We start from the raw sequence: 26591 nt of genomic DNA on the forward strand, positions 1-26591 counted from the left end.
GCCTGAAATAATGATATATGCACTTGGAACTCTCTCTCTCACACATCTAGGTGTCCTCTACATTACATTATTTTTAGATGAAGCATTTGTCTGGCTTTGTGTTAACTTCACTTTCACTGATAGATGTTTGAAGAAATTCATTTTTAAACTTTCACTGGTAGATGTTTGAAGAAATTCAATTTAACTTTGCAGTTTACCTACAAATATCTTTTACTCTCTCACCAGTTTGTACATTTTTGCTATACAATGGTTTCTATGCCTTTCTTGTATGCAGAGTACAATGCAAGAAAAATATAACAGAAAGACTGACAAACTGAGTCTTTCAAGATGGCTTCACATTGACTAATGACTTATTTCTAGCTCTCTCAGTGTGAAAACAGAAACTCAGCAGAGAGGGTCAGTAGATTTGTGTTTATGAGTAAATTTCAGTAACTAGCTAGTAAGTGCACTGCCTGGATGCCAGGAATAAAGAAATACAGAAGAATTGGAAAAAATCAGCTACAAAAAGTGAGGAAGAAGCACTGACTGAGGAGAGTTCTGCAGCTGTTCAGCAAAAAGCAATGCAACCTTCAGACATGACTTCCAGTAACCTACAGGAAGACATAAGGCAACTGCATACAGATTTGGTTAAAATAAACAAAACACTGATGGAGTATATCAACACAAACAACAAAAGGTTGGAAAAAATAGTAGAAACAACAGATATTGAGATGAGATGGAAAAATCAGAGCTCAAAATAAAGAAAAGGCTGGCTGAACATGAGGCTGCTCAATAAGAGATGTTTAAAAAATAATAGAATTAGAGAACAGAGCGCACAGGGAAAACCTGAGATTTTCAGCTATACCAGACAAGCTGGAAGGAACAGACTGCATTCATTTTACGAAAGCACAAATAAGCAACTGGACTGGTATTCCATAGCAGGAGTTGTTAGTTGAAAGGGCACATCATGTTTATGCTCCAAACCTGGCTATAAGAAAGCAACATAGACCTTTAACAGTAAAGCTGCATTCCTACCAGCAAAAGGTGTTGATTCAGACAAAACTATGGCAGAAGGACAAAGTACTAAAAGTGGGAGATAGCAGAGTGTTTGTGGAGAATGATTACTCGTTGTACACCAGACAGAAGACGAGCAAATTTATTCCACTATATAGGGAATGTTGAAATGCAGGTGTGAGATTCAAACTGCTGCACCCAGCTGTCTTCAAAGTATTCTTCCCTGGAGGGGAAAACATTTTGATGACGTACATACTAAGTAGGAAATACAAAAGTTTGTCCAAGAAAAAGTAAGCTATAAAACAGAAGGAGATTCTGCTTCTTGTTCTTCTGGCAATAAAGACCACAGAGGGCCTGTACCTGTGAAACATTTTCAAATTTTTCAACAGACAATGTTGGAGAGAAGGAAGAGAGCACGAGAGTTGACTAGAAGAATTGAGAGTACGTTAAAAATGAAGCAGAGACAGGATTTCAGAGATGAGCAGTAATAAAACCAGTAACTTAATATGGGATTGCAATGCAATAATTATATTTGTGAAATATGAGAACAAGAAAATCTGGAAATATCTGGACTTTCAGAGTTTGTTGGACTTGTGGGGGACTCTAAAGCATATGCCCTACTTCATGTCATTAATGTTCAGAAAAGTGCTTTGAGGAGGGCAAGAGGAGGGAAAATGTTAACTGAAAGTACATTTTTTTTCTTAAATAGTACCAATTTTGTGGCATGTGGTTTTCTTTACATGCTATAAAGTAAATTTTTTTTCAGTTATTTTTAAGTGTAATGGGGATTGTAAACAGGTGCTGGTGTTCGTTTTTTTTTCTTTTCTTTTATTTCTTTATCTCTTGCTCTTCTTGTTCAGTTTTAAGAAATGTAGGTGCTGTAACCTATAAAAGAGCCTGGTTAAAAGAATGATAAAAAATTAATGTGCTTTTTTTCATTCTTGCATGGGGAAATGGTTGGATTAAAGACCTTAGGTTGATTTATTAAGAAGTCTTAAGAGACAGCAAGTAAATGAAAAAGAACATTGAATTTTAATAGGCTTTTTTCTAGCAGATACATGTAAGCATAGTAAAAATTCTGCAGCTGGTCTTCATGTTTCCATGGAAACAGTCTGATAAAGAGGAACTGGCTGCCTGGTTCTCATGTCTCCACAAAGACAATATGATAAAGAGAAACTGGCTACAGTCTGATGGAGAGTGACTGGCCAAGGATAAATAAAGAGGAAAAGAGAAAAGTACAGTTTTGTACCTACCATAAATGTAGATGTTCGAGTGCTAATACAGCTGCAGTCATAACAGATGGGTTCTCCTGCCGTCAGGCGGGTCCTCGGTCGGCCGAATTCCAAAGTCTAGGTCCGGCATCGGTTGTCATCGCATCTTCCCTGACGTCAGTGTGACAGGGGTATAAAGGAACCAGCCAACGCCATTTTCTTCAGTTTTTCTTGCCCCAGATGTCAGGTGCCCCCAGAAGGAAGGCAATACATACATTTGTGTAAAAAAGCAATGCAATATAATCAAAATACAGTAGTTGCAAGCAAATACACCATAAATGAATACCCCAATCAGGTTGTATGAGGAGGTGTTAGCCAATAGGCCTATCCCAATAGGGGAAGGAGGGAGGGAAACCTGGACTGCAGCTGTATTAGCACTCGAACATCTACATTTATGGTAGGTACAAAACTGTACTATGTTCATCGTGCATACAGCTGCAGTCATAACAGATGGGTAGAATCCCAAAGCTAAGAAAGGGGTGGTAGGCACTAGGTGGAACTAGGAGGAGCCAGGATGCCCTGCAAGACTGCAGTGGCAAAGCCTGCTCTAGTTTTGGAGTATAATGGTAGGTGGTAGTGCTTGGAGAAGGTATGCACAGAACTCCAAGTGGCTGCTTCCAAAATATCTTTGGTAGGAACTCCTCTGAGGAAAGCTGCAGAGGTAGCTGTGGCCCTTGTGGAGTGAGATCTGATGCCTGTAGGTACAGTTTTGCCATGAAAAGAATAGCAAAAACGTATGCAGTGGGCTATCCATTTTGAGATTGTCTGTTTGGAAATAGGCTTTCCTTGAGCTCCTACAGCATAGGACACAAAGAGCTGTTCTGATTTTCTGAAAGGCTTTGTTCTGTCCAAATAATAACGCAGTTGTCTGTGGATGTCCAAGGAATGTAGTAATCTCTCCCCTTTGTTTTGAGGATTAGGATAAAAGGTAGGTAAGTGTATGGCCTGATTCAAAGCTACCCTGGATACCACTTTAGGCATAAAGGATGGGTTGGTTCGTAAGGAAACTCTGTCCTGATGGAAGATGATAAAAGGCTGCACAGCCATGAGAGCTTGTAGTTCTGAAACTCTACGAGCTGAGGTAATAGCCAGAAGGAAAGCTGTTTTCCAGGACAAATATTGCAGAACTGATGAGGCAGCTGGCTCAAAGGGAGGCAAGGTCAGTTTTTCCAGAATGAAGTTGAGATCCCAAGCAGGTATTGGTTGCTTCCTTGGGGGTCTTAGATTCTTAGCCCCTCTGAGGAACTGTCTTAAGAGAGGGTGAGAGAATAAGGGTGGATCAGTGTTGTATTCTGCAGAAATGGCTGAGGCATGGATTTTGATGGAGGAGAATGAAAGTCCACTGCTTAGCAGCTCAGCTAGATACTGTAGTATTTGAGGTAAATTCAGTTTTCTAGGATCCTGGCCCTTTTTCTCATTCCAAACACAAAACCGCTTTCCATTTTATGGAGTAAGCTTTTCTAGTTGACGGCCTTCTGGCCTCCAAAATGACATCCTGCACCTCCTTGGAGAGTAGGGTCTGTTGTGATGCTAAGGAATCTTCCATGCGGCTAGATTGAGTGTTTTTAGCTGGCTGTGAAGAGTTTTGAAGCTGTGCTGAGTCAGGAGAAGAGGCATTAGAGGCAGGGTCCATGGTGGGGAATGAGTCAGGCTCCTCAGGAGTGGGTACCAGTGTTGTCTTGGCAAGTCTGGAGCAATGAGAATCATCTTTGGTCTGTCTGCTCTGGTTTTCAGTAGTACTTTGGGCAGCAGAGGAAGAGGTGGGAAGGCATAAACTGCCATAGATGTCCAACTGAAAGAGAGAGCGTCCACTCTCCATGCCTTTGGATGGAAAATCCTTGAGCAGAATTTTGTCAATTGGTGATTTTTGTGGGAGGCAAAGAGATCTATGTCTGGCCTTCCCCATGTTTGGATTATTTCTGTAAAAACTTTTGGATGCAACTTCCATTCGTGTGGATCTGTCATATTTCTGCTTAGGTTGTCTGCCAGAGTGTTTTCCTTGCCTGGCAGGTACTGTGCTTGTAGCTTGATTTGTAAGTCCATGGCCCTGTTCCAAAGTGACATGGCCAGTCTGCATAGGGGGTAGGAATGCGTTCCTCCCTGCTTGTTTATTTACCACATAACTGTGGTGTTGCCCGTTCTTATCAATGGTTGACCTGGTTTCAGAAGGTCTTTGAAAGCTATAATAGCATTTATTACTGCTAGCACTTCCTTTTGATTGATGTGAAGGTGCTTTTCTTTTTGGGACCATTTGCCCTGAATGCACCGATCTGTCATGTGCGCCCCCCAGGCGTAGTCCGAGGTGTCTGTTGTGATTACTTGATTTGCTTGAGGCTTGCTGAATGGAAGACCTGTGTTCGTTTGGCATGCTTGAGCCCACCACAGAAATTCCTTTTGTAGACATGGAATTAGTGTAGACATGGAATTAGTGGTATTATTGTTTCCAAACTGTGGCTGTGTTGAGACCATAGGTTTTTCAGGTACCATTGAAGTTTCCTCATATGCAGCTTTGCACATGGGATTAGTAAGATGCAAGATGCCATGAATCCCAGAGCCTGCAGGATTTTCCTTGCAGTCAGCCTGGTGCAATTTGCTAGTGCTCTGAAGTATTGAGTTAGTTGCCCCTGCTTCTCTGGCGTGAGGTAGGCCATCTGGGTGTTTGTGTCCAAGTTGGCACCCAGGAAAATTATCTTCCGAGAGGGTATTAGCCTTGATTTCTTTTTGTTGACTGTGTATCCCAGAGAGTTCAGCAACATTATTACATAAGCCAGATATTTCAGAAGAATGTGTTTGCTGTCCGCTTGGATCAGGCAGTCGTCCAAATAAGGGTATATTTGTATCCCTTGAAGTCTGCAGTAGGCAATTACTGATGCCAGGCATTTCGTGAATACTCTGGGCGCAGTAGATAAGCCAAAGGGCAATGCAGAGAATTGATAATGGGTTGAACCTGCAAGAAATCTGAGGTATCTTCTGCAACTTTGTCTAATTGGGACATGCAGGTATGCCTCCTTGAGGTCCAATGTTACCAGCCAAGACTCCTTGCCCAGCATGGGAAGAAGCTGCTGTAGAGTGAGCATCTTGAATTTTGGTACGAGTAGAAATGTGTTTAGGATGGATAGGTCCAAAATAGGTCTCCAATCTTTTCCCTTCCTTGGTACCAGGAATAGTCTGGAATAAAAACCTTGACCTTGTTCGTGCGTAGGTACCTCTTGAATCTCTTTCATGTCTATGAGATCTGTAATTTGCTTTTGTGCCTCTGCCCTTTGATTGTGTGGCAGGTTTAGCATGCCTCTCATTTCTGGAAGGGTGTGAAAATGGAATCTGTAGCCTCTGTTTATAATGTCCAGGATCCATTTGTCTTTTGTGACAATATGCCAATTTTTTGAAAATAATGCCAGTTTTCCTCCTAAGGGGGCTGCCATTTGAGTCTTGCTTGGCATGCAAAGGGGAAAGTCATTGGGTTTGCTTTCTGAATGATTGCGAGTTATCCTCACCACCTCTTTGTGTAGGAGCTTGCCATTGCCTGCCTCTAAACGATCCTTGAGATTGTCCTCTGCCCCTCGGGCACCTGTATCTACCTCTTTGGGGTCTGTCCGTGGCTGGAAAGGACCAATTTTTGGAAGGCCAATTTCTACTGAAACGTGGGGGTTGTACCTGTAGAAAATCTTTCACAGTTTGCATTGATTTAGCCTTTTCCTCCATTTTCCTTAATACCTCCTCAGCATTAGCACCAAATAATACATCCTTTTGTAGAGGGGCATCTAGCAATTTAGCTTTGACACGATCAGGCAAGGTTTGTTCCTTGAGCCAGGCATGTCTACGTATGACCGATCCTGTAACAGCAGCTCTACATGAGGCCTCTAGAGCATCAAAACCACATTGCAAGGTATGCTTACCCACTTGTTCTGCACTATGCATCAAATCCTGCAACTCCTTCAAGTCTGGTTGTTCAGGTTGTGACATTTTACTTTTCAATTGTGATAACAAAAACTGTTGGTATTTTAGCATATGGAACTGACAGTTTAAGGCCCTCATGGTTAACGTAGCCGTGGTATATACCTTCTTTCCCCACCTTTCTAAGGATCTGGAATCCCTCTCGGAAGGTAATGGATTTTTAGCAGTGGAGGCCTTAATTCCCTTGGGGCCCTGTGAGATGGTTTCTGGGTCAGCAGCATGGCTTTTGTATAGAAATTGGTGTGAGTCAGGAACCCTGTAGTACCTGTCAGGCTTGACTGGGGCTGGAGGCAGAGAATCCGGGTTAAGGCAGGCCTCCGAGTAAACATCATCTAGGATGTCCAAGACAGGAGGTATAGCCAGAGGCCTGTGCTGAGGTAGCAAGAGAAATTCCCTAAGCCTTTTCTTGGAATCTGAATAATCTTGGCCTTCCCAGTGGAAGTGTTCCCTTAAGGTATGCAAAGTTTCCCCAAATGAGTAATCCTCTGGGGGGGATACAGAAGGAATAGACTCCTCTGCATCAGAGTCTTCAAAAGGGGAGTAAGAATGCTCCTGATCATCAGAATGCTCTGAAATAATGGAGCCCTGATCAGAGGAGGGGGATTCTTCCTCCACTCTGGGCCTTTTGTCCGGTGGGGGCTGAGAACCCCTGATAAGAGTAATTAAATCCTCAGATATTTTAAGCATGTTTTTTAGGCATGGGGCCTGGGGATGGGCCCTGTGTAGCTTGTCTCTTAGAGTGCATGGCTGCTTTAGACTTAGTGAAAGCCTTGATGGAAAAAGAAGAGGAAGGTCTGAAGACACCTTGAGTAGAGGTAGACCTGTCCACATTGTGAGGTTTAACGCCAAGAGTGGCTTCGGTATCTGTAGTCGGGGTGTGGGCCGAGGAGCCTGCGACCTCGGGCACAGGAGTCACCACCAATGAAGTGTCGTCGGTAGTCAGGGGCTGCGTAGGTGCCTCGCTGAGAACTGGACCACGTGTAGTCGGCTTTGGCATGGTGTCGGTAGAGGCCGCGGACCTCATGTGTCGGTCCTTATCTTTGTGTTTTTTAGACAAAACTGGAGTCGGAGTATCCGACGACATAATATAGTTAAATGTTTTTCCAAAATAATGCTGGGCAAATTCCGCCCGACGCTTAATAGTGCGTTTGTTGAATGTAGCACAAAAGCGACAGGCCGAGACGTCGTGGTCTGGGCCTAAACAAGGTATACAGAGGGAATGGAAATCCTTATGCGGTATTTGCTTCCCACATGAAATACAATTGTTAACTTTGTCTGACATTGGTCTGAGGCAAGAAATGTTTCCCCAATGGGGTACTTAGCTTTCAAGAAGACTTCGGTTGAAAAATTTTTGTAATTTCAGGAGCTGGCCGACTGGCACTTGCGAACTGCTTCTGCTTCGGGCGCCGCGCGGCAAGAAAGACTGAAGAAAATGGTGTCGGCTGGTTCCTTTATACCCCTGTCACACTGACGTCAGGGAAGATGCGATGACAACCGACGCCAGACCTAGACTTTGGAATTCGGCCGACCGAGGACCCGTCTGATGGCAGGAGAACCCATCTGTTATGACTGCAGCTGTATGCACGATGAACATCTGGATAAGAGATAATGTTCTCTGAAAGCATTCAGTGGCTTTCCCAATGTAGTTAATGTTCTCTGAAAGCATCCAATGGCTTTCCCAATGTAGTTAATATTCTCTAAAAACATTCAGGGGGTGCTCCCAACTGGGAGAGCTATAAAGATAAGACAAAAACAATCAGCACTTAGTAGAAGCACAGGCAGCACCATGCGTCTTAGCATAGATGAACTTTCTTTTAGATTAACTCAAGTATGTGAGGTGTGGCTGTCAGTTTGGGAATTTTGTTCCTTTTAGGAGGGCAAATCTTTAGTGTTTGAAGGTGTACACAGTGTTGTGTGTTAATATTAAGGTAACAGGTTTTAGGGGGCTATTGGGGTTGTGTTTGTTTTTGTTTAGGGTTTTCAATAAAAAAAAAAATTGTAAGATGTGACATAGGCTCAAATGTATATGATAAGAAACAGTTGTATAAACGTTCAACCTGCCAGACAGTGTATACATGTAACACAAAAGCTGGAACTCGACATTTAACAAAAAATGCGTTATACATAAAAGGTGGGAATAATAACTTTAATACAATGATGCTTTCTTTAATGTCTTTAAATGTAAATGGCTTCAGAAAGAAATACAAACAAGAAAGAGTAGTGAACTATATTAAAAATGTAGAGTACAAATGTCTATGTTATAAAAGATGCACTGAGAACTGAACATATGAATTTGATAAAGAAAGGATTTCAGGATGGTTATTCAGCAGAATACCTGGGACACAGGAAAAGAGGAGTGCTTCTATTAATTGCAAGAGGAGCTCCAATAGTGACAGAAGAAGATAAAAAAGATAATGGCAGATTTGTAGTGCTAAGGGGCTACTGGCAAGGTAGGAGGATTACACTGGCACGAATTTACGTTCTACCTAAAACAGCTGTAATGGAGATTAAGAACATTCTGGGAGAAATAATCAGTTTTCAGCAATGAATATTACTTATAAGTGGGGACTGGAATTTGATTTGCAGCAGTGAAGATGTGTCTGGGGTGCCCAGAAGGGAACATATAACAAAGGAGAGTAGATTGTTGAAGAAATTTATGAAAATATTTGGCATGGAAGTGAATTCAGTAAAGGAGTTTGGAGTGAATTTACATATTCCACAAGATATAAAAACTGGGCTACGCTGGACAGAATTTACATTTCACAGGAACCTGTGCATTTAACTGAAGGACTGGCTACCAACCCAATAACTATTTCAGATCATATGCTAATAATAACTACAATAAAAACAACGGTAATGAAATAAAAATGAGACATTGGTGGTTTCCCACCTATCTGTTGAAAAGAGAGGAATTTAAGGAACGGGTAGTGGAGATTATTCAGGAGCTGTTAGAGAAGATAGAAATTTCTTCGATAAATTTAGCTAGAGGGGGATAAAATTAAGGTGGAGTTTAAAATTGGGTGGAAATAAAAGAAAGGGAGCTGTGGTTAAGAAGTAACAAGAATTATTTAGAGGGACTGACAGATGTGAAAGTATTGCAGAATAGGGAGACTCACAGAACAAGAAGGGGATCAACTGCAGAATGCTAGGCAGAAAATAAGGGATTACCTCAATAATATACGCAAGCTTAGAAAGATTGCTGTTAGCTAACTGTTTTTTTGATAATACTAGCGCACAAAAACTTTATGACAACTCAGGCAACAGAAGGTAGAAAGGGCCGTCACTAAACTTAGGAAGCCTATAACAAAGAAGGAAACAACAGCTCCTGTACAGATATTAGAAATATTTTGGAAATTCTATAGCAGCCTCTATAAAGCAGAGAAATATGAAAATCAGGAAAAGATACCAATGGAAATGTTTATGGAAGAATTAAATATGCCAAGGTTAAAGGGAGACAAGGCTCAATTACTAACAGGATAGGAGGAGATGAGATAATAATTGTTATGTAAAAGCAATCTACAGAAAGTCCCCACTAATAGATGCTAGGAGGAAAAAACTGATAAAGATCTGGAAGTTTTTTTTTTAACAATATCTTAAAAGAAGGAGAAGTACCACTGTCCTGGAAGAAAGCAGTGGTAGCTGTAATACCCAAAGAGGGTAAGGATCGATTAGATCCAGCTTCATAGAGGTCCATTTCAATTCTAAACCATGATTATAAAGTGTTCATGTCTATAATAGCTAAAATAGCAAAAGTAATGCCAAAATTGATAGATCTGGATCAATGTGGTTTTGTGGAGGGAAGGCAAAGATTTGACAACATTAACAGAACACTGATGATCCAGAGGAAAGCAGAATGTAAAAAAATACCAATACTGTTGGTGGGTTTTCATGAAGAGAAAGCATTTGACAGAGTAAGCTGGAACTTTATGCGCAGGACAATGGAAGCATTTGCATTTCATGAAAAAAATTATAAGGTTGAGTAGGAGAATAGATGAGGGATCAGAGGCTAAAACTGAAGTGGGTGGAGTCCTCTCTGATAACTTCTACTTGAGCAGAGGACCCAGGTAGCGGTGTCTTTTCCCTTTATTATTTGCATTACATTTAGAACCACTGGCGAAGAAAATAAGGGTCTTAGAAATTCAAGGATATAACTGGTATGGTAGTCAAGAAAAGTTGGCTTTATTTGCAGATGATATTATTTCATACCTGACAAAACCAGAAAAAGACATTACAGTGTTGTGGAACATTTTGAGACCGTTTCAGATGTTTTTGAGATATGAAAAATAATGAAGCTAAACAAAGGCAATAGTGGTAAATTATGTACCCACACGTGAACTGGTTCAGGAATACCCATATTTATAGGACATGATAAAATGAAATATTTAAGAGACTAAACAAAAGATAATACAAAAACTGAGAAAATGGAAGCTTTGTTATATGGATAAGGATAGTAAGATACAAGCAGTTAAAATGTTTTTAGTCCCTTTAGTCTTGTATACAGGTCAGGCATATTTTATCAACCAGAGGAGAAATTGTGGGTAGCAATTAATATAGAGCTCAAGGACTTTCTCTAGGAGGGGAAGGAGGCAAGAGTCAAGTGGGATAAGCTGATTCTTACAGCAGAACACGACAGAAAGTAGTCTAAAAACTAAACCAACACAGGAATGGAGAAAGGAGATTCTGCCTTTGGGGTGACTGCAATTAGGGATACAGACAATAGGCAAGAGGGGGCCAGAATTTATTGGAGAAAACTGTCAAAGGAACCAAGGTACTGGGAGCAACTAACTAGAGAGGGGGTAAGATGACAGAATGGGAAGATGCCAAAAATGTATTTGGACTGCAGGTTACAGACTGTCTTTCCTATCAGAGATTGATATCACTGTATAGGCAAAGAGAAAGAAATGGGGGGTCCTAAATGAAAGACCAGCACTGGTAGAGTTTTTAATAGAATCTAGAACAGAAGCTGACATTAAAAAAGGACTACAGCATATAAACTATTGCACAATAACTATAAGAATAAATCAGGGGAGGTTAGAAAGGATTGGGAAGAGAGATTGCATAAGCAATTCACAAAGACACAATGAGAGGATATAGGTATGTCGCCCAAATATGCAAGTCTAGAAGATTTAGGATTTTTGCCTGGAAATGTTTACAAAAATATTTTTGTACCCCCAGTAGACTCCAGAAAATTCTTCCTCAGGCAGACAGTAAATGTTGGAGGTGTTAAAGGGAAGAAAGAGGTAATTGGGAACATATTTTCTGGGAGTGCGGTGAGATGGCGGACTTTAAGGATTCCCTGTGGGATGCAGTGTCGGAAGTTCTGGTTAGACAGACTGGTCTGATGATGGAGATTATTTTTCTGAGCTATGACACAGAAAAGTGATTGCCTAGATGTGGGTAAGGCTGTGTTTAATAATGGTGGCTACCAAAAAAGCAATTATTAGAAAATGGAAATCAAAATCTAAACCAACTTACTGGAAGTAGTGAATATAGTAACAGAGATAAAACAACTGGAATTGAGATGTTCAGAAAAGGGTAGGAGCAAATTAGGAAAAACAGGAATTCTGGGAACAATACATACAAGGGAGGAATGAGGCCTAAAAGGCAGTAGAACTTAAATGAGCTATGTAATGTTTGCGTGAGAAGGATTACATAGATTATAAGTGATGTATAATGTTTGCAACTGGGAGAGTGTCATTATAGTTTGTGATGTAAAATGCTTGCGACTAAGATTGTGTTGGTGTGGTTTTATTTCATTTATATAAATGCATGATTGCTTTTTGTAGTAAGTGATGATTGCCTGTGTAGTAAGTAATGGTTTAATGAAGATGTTTCTTGTTTAAAAAAAAAGCAAGAATTGAATAACTGATGTAATATTGCTTAGGTTATATGACATGTAGCAATATATGTGAAGTATAATGTTTATGTTAATATAGTTTGATTACTTTTATGTGACTGTACACTTGCCTATATCACAAGTGACAGATAAGTCAATAAAGGTGTTTAAAAAAGACTGACACATTAATTCACAATTTATTTTACTAAGAATAAAAAAAGACATACAGCTTGGTTCATCATATAAAGTTTGGATATCGTGGTATGAAATTTCTTTGGGCTAACGCTGCTTATTTGTACTGCATAATGACATTTTATAAATAGGACTAGACTGATGTTAAAATATATTACAGGTTGTGCTTAACTATTTGTACATACTGATAGTTTAAAAAAATCTTCCTAAACAGAACTCCTTCACTGTTTTGGTTTAGTAACACTATATATAGTAAATATAAGTATGATCAACATATTCATGCAACACAGTATGCATATAAGGATTATGAATGTATATTTCATTTACTGTGTGAACTTCAAGGCAAAAACTTTAAAACGTGTCCAATATAACATTAGCATTATACATCATTACACTGACCTGCTTGCTAACAGTCTTGGCATGTCAGTTAGTATTTACACAGAGTATCACAACATCATTTTACTTGGTTTAAAATATTACACAGAGTATCATAATGTCCTTTACTTGGTTTATAAGAAGAAGCCCCAACCACCTTTTTATGTTGAACATGATTAAACATTATTTTAGTGCACTGTGGAATAATATGAATGCAAAATTTCAAACACTGTTTCTTAAGTTACATGTGCTCTGGATGGTTTTGCAGACATGTAATGAACTCTTGAACAGGTCGTTTTTCATAGCAAATTTGATACACAGCAGTGAAAAGAGGAAACCTGTAAAAAAATAACAAAGAATTAGGATTATTTTTGTAGGAGATTATTATTCCGGATGATTGACATCAGTGAAAGTCATCATAACATGTAAGCAAACCATAAGCAACCCACTCCCCCCCAAAAAAAAGCTATTAACTTCTTATAGCTACCATTGGGTACTAACCAAAGAATAATCTGGAGCAAATTTCCCAGATCATGGACACTTCTTAAATATTGGTGCTACTGACTTAGTAACTAGACAGACTACGATAACTTGAACTAGCATGCATTTTCTTTAATGATTGCCATTATATACTGACTGTAATCCAATACCTGTTCTCAAAAGGTCATCAGTTTTAGAAGGGGTTAGGGATAGTTTTCTCCCTAAAATCCATTGGTCGACAATGATTTATTAGTTTTACATCTGTTTTATTGTACTGTATGTCAAGCACTATCCACTTTCTTAAGAATCGTACCATGTTCCATTGTACGTTTAGTTACCTTTCACTTAAATACAGCTGTGTTACTCGCTGATTTATTGTTTGACTGAGTAAATGATTGTGCTACATTCTGGTTACTTTGTAATAAAATGTGCAATGCATTATCAGAAGGCGGGACTAGATTACATGGCATCAGGAAATAAATGGACAGTTGCTCAGCATACAGTAAACAGAAGTTAGTTTATCAAATATAGGTCAACTAAAGTAATAACTACACATTAAGAAAGGCAACTTTACGAGAGGAAAACATAATTATAACAAAAAGAAATGGTAAAAAAAAACAATCTGCACTTGATCTTTTAAAGAAAAACAAAAAAACATGAATTTCCAAAGCAAGGAGCACTGAACTACAAAACAGGTGCAATCTGGGGGAAGACAGTCCTGATCACCTTAACTTTATCAACAAAGAATTATGCAGCACACTTACACTGATGAAAAGAAAATGCTCTACTGGTGACAAGACAGGCTGGTTTGTACATTCTAGTCTCTGAATGCTGCAGAGATGTCCCTGGAAGAGCAGTGCCTTTTATGGAAGATTTCTGATCATTATGCCACATAGCAGACATCCGAACTAAGTCTGTTCTTCAACAAGAAGGTGTTCCTTCATTTATGGTCAAAAAGGTGTCCTAGACTGAACATCCTGAAAAGCTCTGAATCAAACCATGGTTTGCCAGATATTAACAGTCTGAGGCATACATACACTTGGGCTACTTGGACGTTAGCACTTGTAACTCGCTTAGAATCATTAGCAGTGATCCTCTCAAAGAATTGTTTCATTAATGGACTAACAGAGCCACCAAAAATTTTACTAAAACCCCTATCATGAGCCAGTTTTGTCTCAGGTGGCTGATTTACTAGAAACTGGAACTTGAAATGAACCAGGTAACGATTTGACTACAAGACTATCCCCCGGATTTACTAATCTTCCGTGCAGGACTAATCTAGTCCTGCATGGAAGTGGCAGTTTAAAAGGAAGACGGCAGCGTGCCATACATATTAATGAGGGTGCGCTGCCTGAACTCCTAATGCTACATGGAGCGTGGACGAGTGCAGGTGGTGTGTCTGAGAGCAGAGGTCTCAGAATAAACACACCCCTGCAAAGTAGAACAGAAGAATGTGTAAATAAATGAGCGAGACTGCTCATAGGTGTCCGCATATCCCCACCAACAGTCTGCATGTGTACAACAGCAACAGTACTGAGAAAAAAAACAAAGAAACCCTTATATATTTTTTTAAAACCCCGAGTACAGCTAACCATAGGTGCTCGGGTGTGCCCATTGCTTAACTACGGTTAAAGCAGCTGAAGAGGATAACAAGGAATATATATGCAAATGAAGCAGCACAGCAATAGTGTAGTGGTTAGAGCATCCGCCTAACGAACAGGCATTCCCGGTTCGAGTCCCACTGCAGCACATATCATTTTCCGTGTGAAATCTGTATATGAACATATTTTTACATCTTTCCGCTGTATAACCTACATAATAACATTTAAATGTGAAATGGAGTACTGCATGAAATGCACATGTGAAGTGTCAGTGTCATAATTAATAAGGCACTAGTAAGCATGTTTAAGCACAAATAAGCAGTAATAAGCATATATAAGAACTAGTAAGCCTGTTTAAGTGCGTTTGAGTGGGGGTAAGCATTGCCTACACAGATTAAGCAAAGTAGAACTAACTGAGTGTAAGAAACCGCAACCGGAAGTTAGCAGTGCTTACTGTCGCGCGAACCTGCTCACAACTGCTTTAAAGTGCCTTAATCACTCTGTAACCAATGGCACGTGTACTGCCCAGCAATAAAATAAACAACCTCTGCAAGGCTTGAACCCAGGACCCTCTACACTACAATCACAGTAGTTAACCACTAAGCCATCATAGCAATGCATAACAGTGAGGTGTCAACAAACAAATCCTCACCATAGGAAAATCAAACTGAACATGTGAAATGTAACTATGTACAGTGTGATGTTGTACAACCTGCCACAGAACAAAAATATGTGAATTGGAGTACTGCAGTAAGGCCAGATGTGAGGTATTAGCGCAATAAAGTGTTGAAGTTCCCAGGACCCTATACAGCATACATACACATTAATCAAGGATACAAGACACATATATAACATGTAATGAAGTAGACATCAATGCCAAAAGGAAAATATCATGAAAATTGAATATTAAGCACCGCTAAGCGTTGCACAGCACTACTTCTCAGACTACTGGCAGGATACTACCAGTAGGAGAAACGGTGTTAACCTGCTAAGTCTAATCTTAAACAAATGCACGTTCGTCCTTAGCGGGACAACCCCAAACATTCTGCCAAATAGAATCCTCGGAGTAACATACCATGCCACACAGGTAAGCAAAGAAGGATACATATATGTCTGCGGACTGCATATGTGAGAAGCCTGAAGAACCATGGGGTGAGACAACTTACATGAGGGGTCCCGAGAAGTGGAGAGTGGGCAATGTGTAGTGGTGTGGTGAGATTTGGATGGAACCTATAGGAAGGATGATTGATGTGGAGGAGGAAGGGGGTGGAGGGAATGATGGGTAAGACATTATGGGCCAAGGAGTGCCAGGGTTGGATGGACCCGTTCTAATGGGACCGCCGGTGGATGTAAGCGAGAAAGCGGGGGGGGGGACAGGAAGGGAACTGAGACATACCATTTCCATTGGCAAAGCATGTTATGAGTAATATGTATGTTGCATAACCCATGGAATAACATATATATATATATATATATATATATATATATATATATATATATATATATATATATATGAACTGGAGTACTCATGACCAGAAAGAACATATATATATATATATATATATATATATATATATATATATATATATATATATATATATGAATGAACTGGAGTACTGCAGGAAATGCACATGTGAGGTGTCAACATCATTATGCATTTAGCAGTAATTAGGTTAAGCAGCAATTAGCAGTAGTAAGCATATGTCAGCACTATTAAGTGAGTTTAAGGCCGTATGCGCGGGTTTGCACGAAGGTAAGCACTGCCAATTTCCGGTTACAGTGTCCTACATTCAGTAAGCTCCTAAATTGCTTAACCTGTGTAGGCAGTGCTTACCCCCGCGCAAACTCGCTTACAACTGCTCGAAAGTACTTTAATCACACTGTATCCAACGGCCCTTGTTCTGCCTAGCAACAAAATAAGCAGCCTCTGCTAGGATCAAACCCAGGACCCTGCGCACCATAACCAAAGTGATTTACCACTAAGCCATCTCAGATATACATATCCTTGATGTATTCACAACCATATCATCCAGCCCAGTCATTCAACAGTGCAGAGAATGTATTCCAACATGTAGATGTATGTGTGTGAGTAAATATATTAATGTCTAAACGGTTGCAACATATCGATGATATATATATATATATATATATATATATATATATATGTATGTATGTATGAACATATAAACATGCAAATGTGTAGATAATGGGGAAGTAACAAAACACATATGTCCTCATGCAATGTTAATGGGGTTGACAGGCCCCACACAATATACGTCTGGTACAAATAGGTATACCCCCCCAGCCAAGCATGACCCCCCCCTGTAATACAGTACCAAGTAGTGCAGATCCCATAACCAGGACCAGACACGACATGGCCATCCCTAGGATACATATACACAGACACATATATGCAGATACAGGTGTATATATATATATATATATATATATATATATATATATATAACTACCGGAAAGTGTACTAGCCACCCATACGAATGACATTCATAGCCTGCAACATATACTCACAGAGATATCAAAGGGTATAACACCACACACAGGTGTGCATAAATGAATGTGAAAGCTTTGTGTACTATGACAGTTGTACATGCCATGCCATGTAGCTGTTTAGACACTGAACTCCATATGAACAGTGTAATGCAACTGTGAAACAGTCATACTAAGACAGTAGGCTGGAAAGGTTGACATATGTTGATGTCCAGGCCGAGCCTTCAAGTAGTACATTAGTAATGACAGAATGGGCCACAGCATACCAGACAATCAACAGTATGTAATGCAGATGTATAGGTCAGCAGCCTCTATCTACACTCTGTACACAATCTCTAGGGGGTACAGACCCCAGTTGACACCATGGGATGTATCTGTTACATAACAAGGCATACCTGACACCATCACAATCACACTGACAAACAGAACATCCCGTATGGCAGGAGGCAGTAGGCCTGCATTTACCCAAGGTGGATTGTATGGTAAAGTACATCCAGATACCTTAAAGCAGCTTATCCCACATAACCCACACATGTTGTAACAGCCTAGGTTAATCATGGTGCACCCCCCTACACTCACTATTACTGGGCCATATACCACTGTTACATACACTGGCCTCTGGAGTGCATTAGGGCACACATGTATTGTGTAGGTGAAACCCACACATATGTGGCCCCAACCCCCCAGTATGTGTGGGGGACACAAAGTACAGTTGTGTACACTTACCATAAATGTAGATGTTCGAGTGTATTCACTGTTGCAGTCATTACCTTTGGGTAATCTGCTGGCAGGTTGCCCTGAATTCCAAAGTCTTGGGTCCTGCATCGGCTGCTGTCTCCTCTTCCATGACATGAGGTCGTCAGGGGTATAAAACATGCAGCCGATGCCATTTTCTTTAGTTTTTCTTGCCCCCGATGTCAGCTGCCCCCGAAAAGGTAGCAAAAAATAAATATATATATATATATATATATATATATATATATATATATATGCATCAACATAAACTTTACCTTCATCTACAAGCAAATACACCACATAGGTTGTAGAAGATATAGAACGTAAGATAACCTCCAGAATGACGGGGATGGCTGGAGGGTAACCTGGACTTCAACAGTGAATACACTCGAGCATCTACATTTATGGTAAGTGTACACAACTGTACTATGTTCTTCGTGTTTCACTGTTGCAGTCATTACATTTGGGTAGAATCCCAAAGCTATGGTTGGGAGGCTGGAGCTAAACAGCATTAGGAGCGGCTATAAAAACCTGCAGAACTGCAGTGGCAAAGCCTGCCCTGGATTTAGAGTAGAGAGGCAAATGATAATGCTTTGTAAAGGTGTGAACATAATTCCAAGTAGCAGCCTCTAGAATGTCTTTGGTTGGTACTCCCCTGAGAAAGGCTGCTGAAGTAGCTGCAGCTCAGGTGGAATGAGACCTAATGCCCTTGGACACAGGTTTACCATGGTGTAAGTAGCAGAAACGGATGCAGTGGCTTATCCACTTTGAAATAGCCTTGCCTTCTGATCCTGCAGCATATGTCACTAGTAATTGCTCAGTTTTTCTTAGAGCTTTAGTCCTGCTCAAGTAGAATCTTAGCTGTTTGTGTATGTCCAAGGAATGCAGAATTCTCTCCCCCTTGTTCTGCGGATTTGGATAAAAGTTTGGCAGATGAATTGTTTGGTTAAGAGCCACACTGGAAACCACCTTAGGCATAAAAGTAGGATTTGTCCTCAGAGACACCCTGTCTGGGTAAAATATGACAAAAGGCTCTACAGCCATGAGGGCCTGTAGCTCTGAAACTCTTCTTGCTGAAGTAATTGCTAGTAATAGAGCTGTTTTCCATGATAAAAACTTTATATCAGCGGTAGCAGCTGGTTCAAATGGAGACAGGGTGAGCTTTTCCAACACATAATTGAGGCCCCATGCAGGTAATTGTGATCTTCTAGGAGGCCTTACATTTTTGGCTCCTCTAAGATACTGCTTTAGTAAAGGATGAGAAAAGATTGGTGGCTCTGTATTGTAATGAGCCGAAATGGCAGACGCATGGATTTTTAATTGATGAGAAAGATAGGCCTTTGTCAAGCATCCCAGTTAAGTACTGTAATATCTGAGGAATATTTGGTTCTGCTGTATCAGTTCCTTGTGCTGGATTCCAGGCACCAAATCTCTTCCATTTGTCAGCATAAGACTTTCTAGTATTAGGCCTTCTGGCTTCCAAAATGGCATCCATCACAGATTTACTGAGAGGTGTTGTTTGTATGACTACATGATCAGCCATGCTGCCGGGTTCAGTGTCTGTAGCTGACTGTGCTGGATATGATTGTTTTGCTGGGACAGTAGTTGAGGTCTTTGAGGCAAGGTCCAAGCTGGGTATTGAGACAAGTTCCTCAGGATTGGGTACCGGTATTGGCGGGGCCAATCCAGGGCAATTACTATCATCTTTGGTTTCTCTTGTCTGACTTTTAGGAGGACCTTGGGGAGAAGAGGCAGAGGAGGAAAGGCGTAAACTGATAGGTTTTTCCAACTGAAGGATAGGGCATCCACTTTCCATGCTAATCTGTGATAAGTCCTTGTGCAGAATCTTTTCAGTTGATCATTTTGAGGAGAGGCAAATAGATCTATGTCTGGGCTCCCCCATTTCTCTGTTATCATGCTGAAGACTTGTACATTTAGTTTCCAATCGTGAGGCTACATAAGGTTTCTGCTTAAATCGTCTGCCAGAGTATTTTGTTTTCCTGGCAGGAATTGAGCTTGAAGATGTATTTGGTAGGTCAAAGCTATGTCCCACAGTGCCATGGCTAATCTGCAAAGGGGTTATGAGTGTGTGCCCCCTTGCTTGTTTATATACCACATGACTGTGATGTTGTCCGTCTTTATCAGTAGTTGTCCCGGATGAAGTAAGTCTTTGAAGGCTGTTAGGGCATTTTGAACAGCTAGCATCTCTTTCTGGTTGATATGTAGATGCATTTCTTTTGGTGTCCATATGCCCTGAATGCATCTTCCTGCCATGTGGGCCTCCCAGGCATAATCTGATGCATCTGTTGTTAAGGTTTGGCTGGCAGAGGGTATAGTGAAGGGCTGTCCCATGTTTTGGTGACATGCCTTTGCCCACCATAGAAACTCCTGTTGCAGGCAGGGAATGAGAGGAATCATTGTTTCCAGACTGTGAGAATGTTGCCTCCATAAACTTTTTGGGTACCATTGAAGTTTCCTCATATGCAGTCTTGCATATGGAATCAATAGGATGCAGGATGCCATGAAGCCCAGAGCCTGCAGAATTTGTCTTGTAGATGACTGGGTTTTTGTTGCCATCAGTTTGAAGTAAGTAGCCAGTTGCCTTTGCTTGTGTGATGTGAGGTAAGCCATCTGGGCAGTTGTATTCAAGCTTGCACCCAGGAATGTTATCTTTTGAGAGGGTACCAGTTGTGATTTCTTTTCGTTTATTGTGTACCCTAGGCATGTTAGAAGCCTTTTCACAAACACCAGGTGTCAAAGAAGAGTGCCCTTGTTCTCTGCTTGAATGAGACAGTCATCCAAGTAAGGATATATTTGTATACTTCTTTGTCTGCAAAATGCAATTACTGGTGCCAGGCACTTTGTAAAGACCCTGGGTGCAGTAGATAAGCCAAAGGGCAGTGCAGAAAATTGGTAATGCATTGAGCCAGCCTTGAATCTGAGGTATATTCTGCACGATTGTCTTATTGGGACATGCAGGTATGCCTCATTTAGGTCTAAAGTCACCAGCCAAGCATTCTTGCCCAGCATGGGCAGAAGCTGCTGCAAAGTCAGCATTTTGAATTTTGGAATGTCCAGGTATGTGTTCAAAATTGATAAATCCAGTATTGGTCGCCAGGCCTTGTCCTTTCTGGGTACCAAGAACAGTCTTGAGTAAAAACCTTGTCCTTTTTCCTGTTCTGGTACTGGCCAAATGGCCCCCATATCCATGAGGGACGTAACCTGTTTCTGTGCCTCTGTCCATTGATTTAGTGTGGAAATGGAATCTGTATCCCTGTGATACGATGTTTAGTATCCACTTGTCCTGGGTTATTAACTGCCAATTTTGAGCAAAAAGTGCTAATTTTCCCCTATGGGTGCTGCCAAAAGATAAGTGCTTGGAGTAGGCAGAGGGAAGTCATTGGGATTGTTTTCTGTAGGTTTGCGCTTTATCTCCTCCATATTTGGAGGTACAAGCGCCCCATTGCTTTGAATTGTATGGATCTTGCGCCTGGTATCTGGAACCCTTAGGGCATCTGGATTTGCCTCTTTGAGCTCTGTCTGATACAGGAAAGGACCAATTTTTTGTAGGCCAGTGTCTACTGAATCTTGGTGGCTGCACTTGTAAGAAGTCTTTACCAGTTTGCATAGACTTAGCTTTGTCTTCCATTTTCTTTAAAACCTCTTCTGCCTTAATACCAAACAGAGAATCATGCTGTAAAGGTGCATCTAGCAATTTAGCTTTAACATGATCAGGCAAATGTTGTTCCTTTAACCAGGCATGCCTCCTAATCACAGATCCAGTAACTGCGGCCCTGCAGGAGGCCTCTAAGGAATCAAAACCACATTGCAAAGTATGCTTTCCAACTTGTTCAGCTGCATGCAATAATTCCTGCAATTCTTTATTTTCTGCACATTCTGAAATCAACATAATTTTCTGTTTCAGCAATCCCATAACATGTTGTTGGTACTTAAGCATATGAAATTGACAGTTTAAGGCCCTGATTGCCAAGGTTGCAGATGTATAAATCTTTTTCCCCCATCTGTCCAGTGCCCTTGAATCTCTGTCAGAGGGGGTAGGATTTTTTGCTATTGAGGCCTTAACTCCCTTTGGACCCTGTGAAATAGTTTCAGGATCAGCAGCAGGGTTTATAAATAAAAATTTATGTGAGTCAGGGACCCTGTAATATCTGTCAGGCTTACTGGGAGCTGGAGGTAAGGAGTCAGGGGTCAAGCTTGACTCCAAAAACACATCATCCACAATGTCTAAAACAGGGGGAATGGCTAAAGGCCTGTGCTGAGGGAGAAGAAGGAAATCCCTGAGTCTCTTTTTTGATTCAGAGAATTATTGACTCTCCCAGTGAAAATGCTCCCTCAAAGTATGCAAGACTTCTCCAAATTAATAATCCTCAGGAGGAGATGCAGATGGTATAGACTCCTCAGCATCAGAATCCTCATAGGGAGGTATAGATAATTCCTGATCAGAAGAGGAATCAGAAGAAATAGAAGCCTGATCTGAAGATTCATAATCAGTGTCTTGCCTAGGCCTCTTATCTGGAGGGGGATGGGTACCCCTGATCAAGGTAATAAGGTCTTCAGCAATTTTGATCATCTGTTTTTTAGGCATAGAGGCCTGTGCACGTGGCTCATGCGTCTTTTTTTTAGTTTTAGAAGTTGCTTTTGTCTTTGGTTTTGCAGCTGTCATCGGTTTGCTATACAAATGTTGAGGTCTGAAAACACCCTCAGAAGTCTTTGCCTGCTCAGCGGCTCTGGACCCATCTGAGGGTGATAAATCCGTCGGTCCAATACATTGAGTATCTTGCGGCATGCCGGACTCCACATGGGTGTCGGTAGAGGCCTGCGACTCGTAGGTAGTGGGTATCAGGAGCTGCAAAAGCACCTCACTGAGTACCGGCGAACTAGCGACTGGCTTAGGAGAAGCTTCGTCATCAGTTTTGGATCTCGACTGCGTTTCTCTGTCCTTTTCTTTGCATTTTTTATGTACTCCGGTAGTCGGATTGCTATCCTAAGACATTTCTGGGTAGTTAAATCTGTTTCCAAAATACTTTGATGCAAAAATATACCTACGCTTAATAGTGCATTGGTTAAATCTAGCACAAAACCGACAGCCAGGCACGTTGTGATCAGGGCCTAGGCAAGGAATACAGTATAAATGGAAATCCTTATGAGGTATTTGCTTCCCACAAGTAATACAATTATTAACTTTTTCTGACATCGGTAAAGAGCAAGAAAAAAGTTTCCCCAACGGGGTACTTAGCTTTAGTGAAGACTTCGGTTCTGAAACTCAAACTCGAATTATTTCAGTAGTAGGCCGACCGGCACTTGCAAAATGCTTCTGCTTCAGGCACCGCGCGGCAAGAAAGACTAAAGAAAATGGCGTCGGCTGCATGTTTTATACTCCTGACGTCATGGAAGAGGAGACAGCAACCGACGCAGGACCCAAGACTTTGGAATTCAGGCCGACTGAGGGCAACCTGCCAGCAGATTACCCAAATGTAATGATTGCAATAGTGAAACACGAAGAACATCAGCAGTGGAGTGATGGCAGGAATTACAGCATGACATTCACACAGCCCACTACATAACAACCCCTGACAGCATGCCATATGTGCAAAGCCTGGTATGTAGGTGGAGGACAGAGGCTGGAAAGTACAGTTTTGTACCTACCATAAATGTAGATGTTCGAGTGCTAATACAGCTGCAGTCATAACAGATGGGTTTTCCTGCCGTCAGGCAGGTCCTCGGTCGGACGAATTCCAAAGTTTAGGTCCAGCGTCGGATGTCGTCGCTTCTTCCCTGACGTCAGTGCGACAGGGGTATAAAAGAACCAGCCAACGCCATTTTCTTCAGTTTTTCTTGCCCCAGATGTCAGGTGCCCCCAGAAGGAAGGCAAAACATAAATTTATGTAATAATGCAAATGCAATATAATCAAAAAACAGTAGTTGCAAGCAAATACACCATAAAATAATACCCCAATGAGGTTGTATGAGGAGGTGTTAGCCATTAGGCCTGTCCCAAGAGGGGAAGGAGGGAGGGAAACTTGGACTGCAGCTGTATTAGCACTCGAACATCTACATTTATGGTAAGTACAAAACTGTACTATGTTCATCATGCATACAGCTGCAGTCATAACAGATGGGTAGAATCCCAAAGCTAATAAAGGGGTGGTGGGCACTAAGTGGAACTAGGAGGAGCCAGGATGCCCTGTAAGACTGCAGTGGCAAAGCCCGCTCTAGTTTTGGAGTATAATGGTAGGAGATAGTGCTTGGAGAAAGTATGTACAGAACTCCAAGTGGCTGCTTCCAAAATATCTTTGGTAGGAACCCCCCTGAGGAAAGCTGCAGAGGTAGCTGTGGCCCTTGTGGAGTGAGATCTGATGCCTGTAGGTACAGTTTTACCATGAAAAGAGTAACAAAAGCGTATGCAGTGGGCTATCCATTTTGAGATTGTCTGTTTGGAAATAGGCTTCCCTTGAGCACCTGTAGCATAGGACACAAAGAGTTGCTCTGATTTTCTGAAAGGCTTTGTTCTGTCCAAATAATAACGGAGCTGTCTGTGAATGTCCAAGGAATGTAGTAGTCTCTCCCCTTTGTTTTGTGGATTAGGGTAAAAGGTAGGTAAGTGGATAGCCTGATTCAGGGCTACCATGGATACTACCTTTGGCATAAATGAAGGATTGGTTCGTAAGGAAACTCTGTCCTGATGGAAAATGATGAAAGGCTGCACAGCCATGAGGGCTTGTAGTTCCGAAACCCTGCGTGCTGAGGTGATAGCTAGAAGGAAGGCTGTTTTCCATGACAAATATTGCAGATCTGTTGAAGCAGCTGGCTCAAAAGGAGGCAGGGTTAGTTTTTCTAGAATGAAATTGAGGTCCCAAGCAGGTACTGGTTGCTTCCTTGGGGGTTTTATATTCTTAGCCCCTCTGAGGAACTGTCTTAAGAGAGTGTGAGAGAATAAAGGAGGATCAGTGTTGTACTCTGCAGAAATGGCTGAGGCATGGATTTTGATGGAGGAGAATGAAAGTCCACTGCTTAGCATCTCGGCTAGGTACTGTAATATTTGAGGTAAATTCAGTATTCCAGGATTCTGACCCTTTTTCTGATTCCAGGCACAAAACCGTTTCCATTTTGCGGAGTAGGCTTTTCTAGTAGAAGGCCTTCTGGCCTCCAAAATGACATCCTGCACCTCCTTGGAGAGTAGGGTCTGCTATGAATTTAAGGAATCCTCCATGCGGCTAGACTGAGTGTTTTCAGCTGACTGTGAAGAGTTTTGAAGTTGTGCTGAGTCAGTAGAAGAGGCATTAGAGGCAGGATCCATGGTGGGGAATGCGTCAGGCTCCTCAGGAGTGGGTACCAGTGTTGTCTTGGCCAGTCTGGAGCAATGAGAATCATCTTTGGTCTGTCTGCTCTGGCTTTTAATAGAACTTTGGGCAGCAGTGGAAGAGGTGGAAAGGCATAAACCGTCATTGCTGTCCAACTGAAAGAGAGTGCGTCCACTTTCCAGGCCTGTGGATGAAAGGTCCTTGAGCAGAATTTTGTCAATTGGTAATTTCTGTGGGTGGCAAAGAGATCTATGTCTGGCCTTCCCCATGCTTGAATTATCATTGTAAAAACTTGAGGATGCAACTTCCATTCGTGTGGATCTGTCATATTTCTGCTCAGGTTGTCTGCCAGCGTGTTTTCCTTGCCTGTCAGGAACTGTGCTTGAAGTTGGATTTGTAATTCCAGAGCCATGTTCCAAAGACACATGGCTAGCCTGCATAGGGGGTATGAATGGGTTCCTCCCTGTTTGTTTATGTACCACATCACTGTGGTGTTGTCTGTCCTTATCAATAGCTGGCCTGGATGGAGTAGGTCTTTGAAAGCCATAATAGCATTTATTACTGCTAGCATTTCCTTTTGATTGATGTGTAGGTGTTTTTGTTTTTGTGACCATTTGCCCTGAATGCACCGATCTGTCATGTGCGCCCCCCAGGCGTAGTCCGAGGCGTTTGTTGTGATGACTTGATTTGCTTGAGGCTTGCAGAATGGGAGACCTATGTTTCTTTGGCATGCTTGAGCCCACCACAGAAATTCCTTTTGAAGACATGGAATCAGTGGTATGATTGTTTCCAAACTGTGGCTGTGTTGAGACCATAAGTTTTTTAGGTACCATTGAAGTTTCCTCATATGCAGCTTTGCATATGGGATTAGCAGGATGCAAGATGCCATGAATCCCAGAGCCTGCAGGATTTTCCTTGCAGTCAGCCTGGTGAAGGTTGCCAGTTTTCTGAAGTATCGAGTTAATTGCCCTTGTTTCTCTGGCGTGAGGTAGGCCATCTGGGTGTTTGTATCCAAGCTGGCACCCAGGAAAATTATTGTTTGAGAGGGTATTAGTCTTGACTTCTTTTTGCTGACTGTGTATCCCAGAGATTTCAACAACATTATTACAAACGCCAGGTGTTTCAGAAGAGTGTGTTTGCTGTCCGCTTGGATCAGGCAGTCGTCCAAATATGGGTATATTTGTATCCCTTGAAGTCTGCAGAAGGCAATTACTGATGCCAGGCATTTTGTGAACACTCTGGGCGCAGTAGATAAGCCAAAGGGCAATGCAGAGTATTGATAATGGGTTGAACCTGCAAGAAATCTGAGGTATCTTCTGCAATC

At 41.4% G+C, this 26591-nt stretch overlaps 1 protein-coding gene across 1 annotated transcript in view; it reads right to left on the reverse strand.

Moving 5' to 3' along the window:
* Positions 1–12232: 12232 nt before the first annotated feature.
* LOC122804850 (glycerol-3-phosphate dehydrogenase 1-like protein) overlaps positions 12233–26591 on the reverse strand; it is a gene marked incomplete in the record, with an annotated part of 523996 nt that continues 509637 nt past the window's right edge. Inside the window, 1 exon segment of the mRNA XM_044075007.1 lies at positions 12233–12959. Coding sequence (XP_043930942.1) covers positions 12863–12959 — 97 coding nt within the window.

Source organism: Protopterus annectens, chromosome 6.part0 (assembly GCF_019279795.1).
Source record: "Protopterus annectens isolate FY-2018-M chromosome 6.part0, PAN1.0, whole genome shotgun sequence".
NCBI classification, from domain to species: Eukaryota; Metazoa; Chordata; order Ceratodontiformes; family Protopteridae; genus Protopterus; species Protopterus annectens.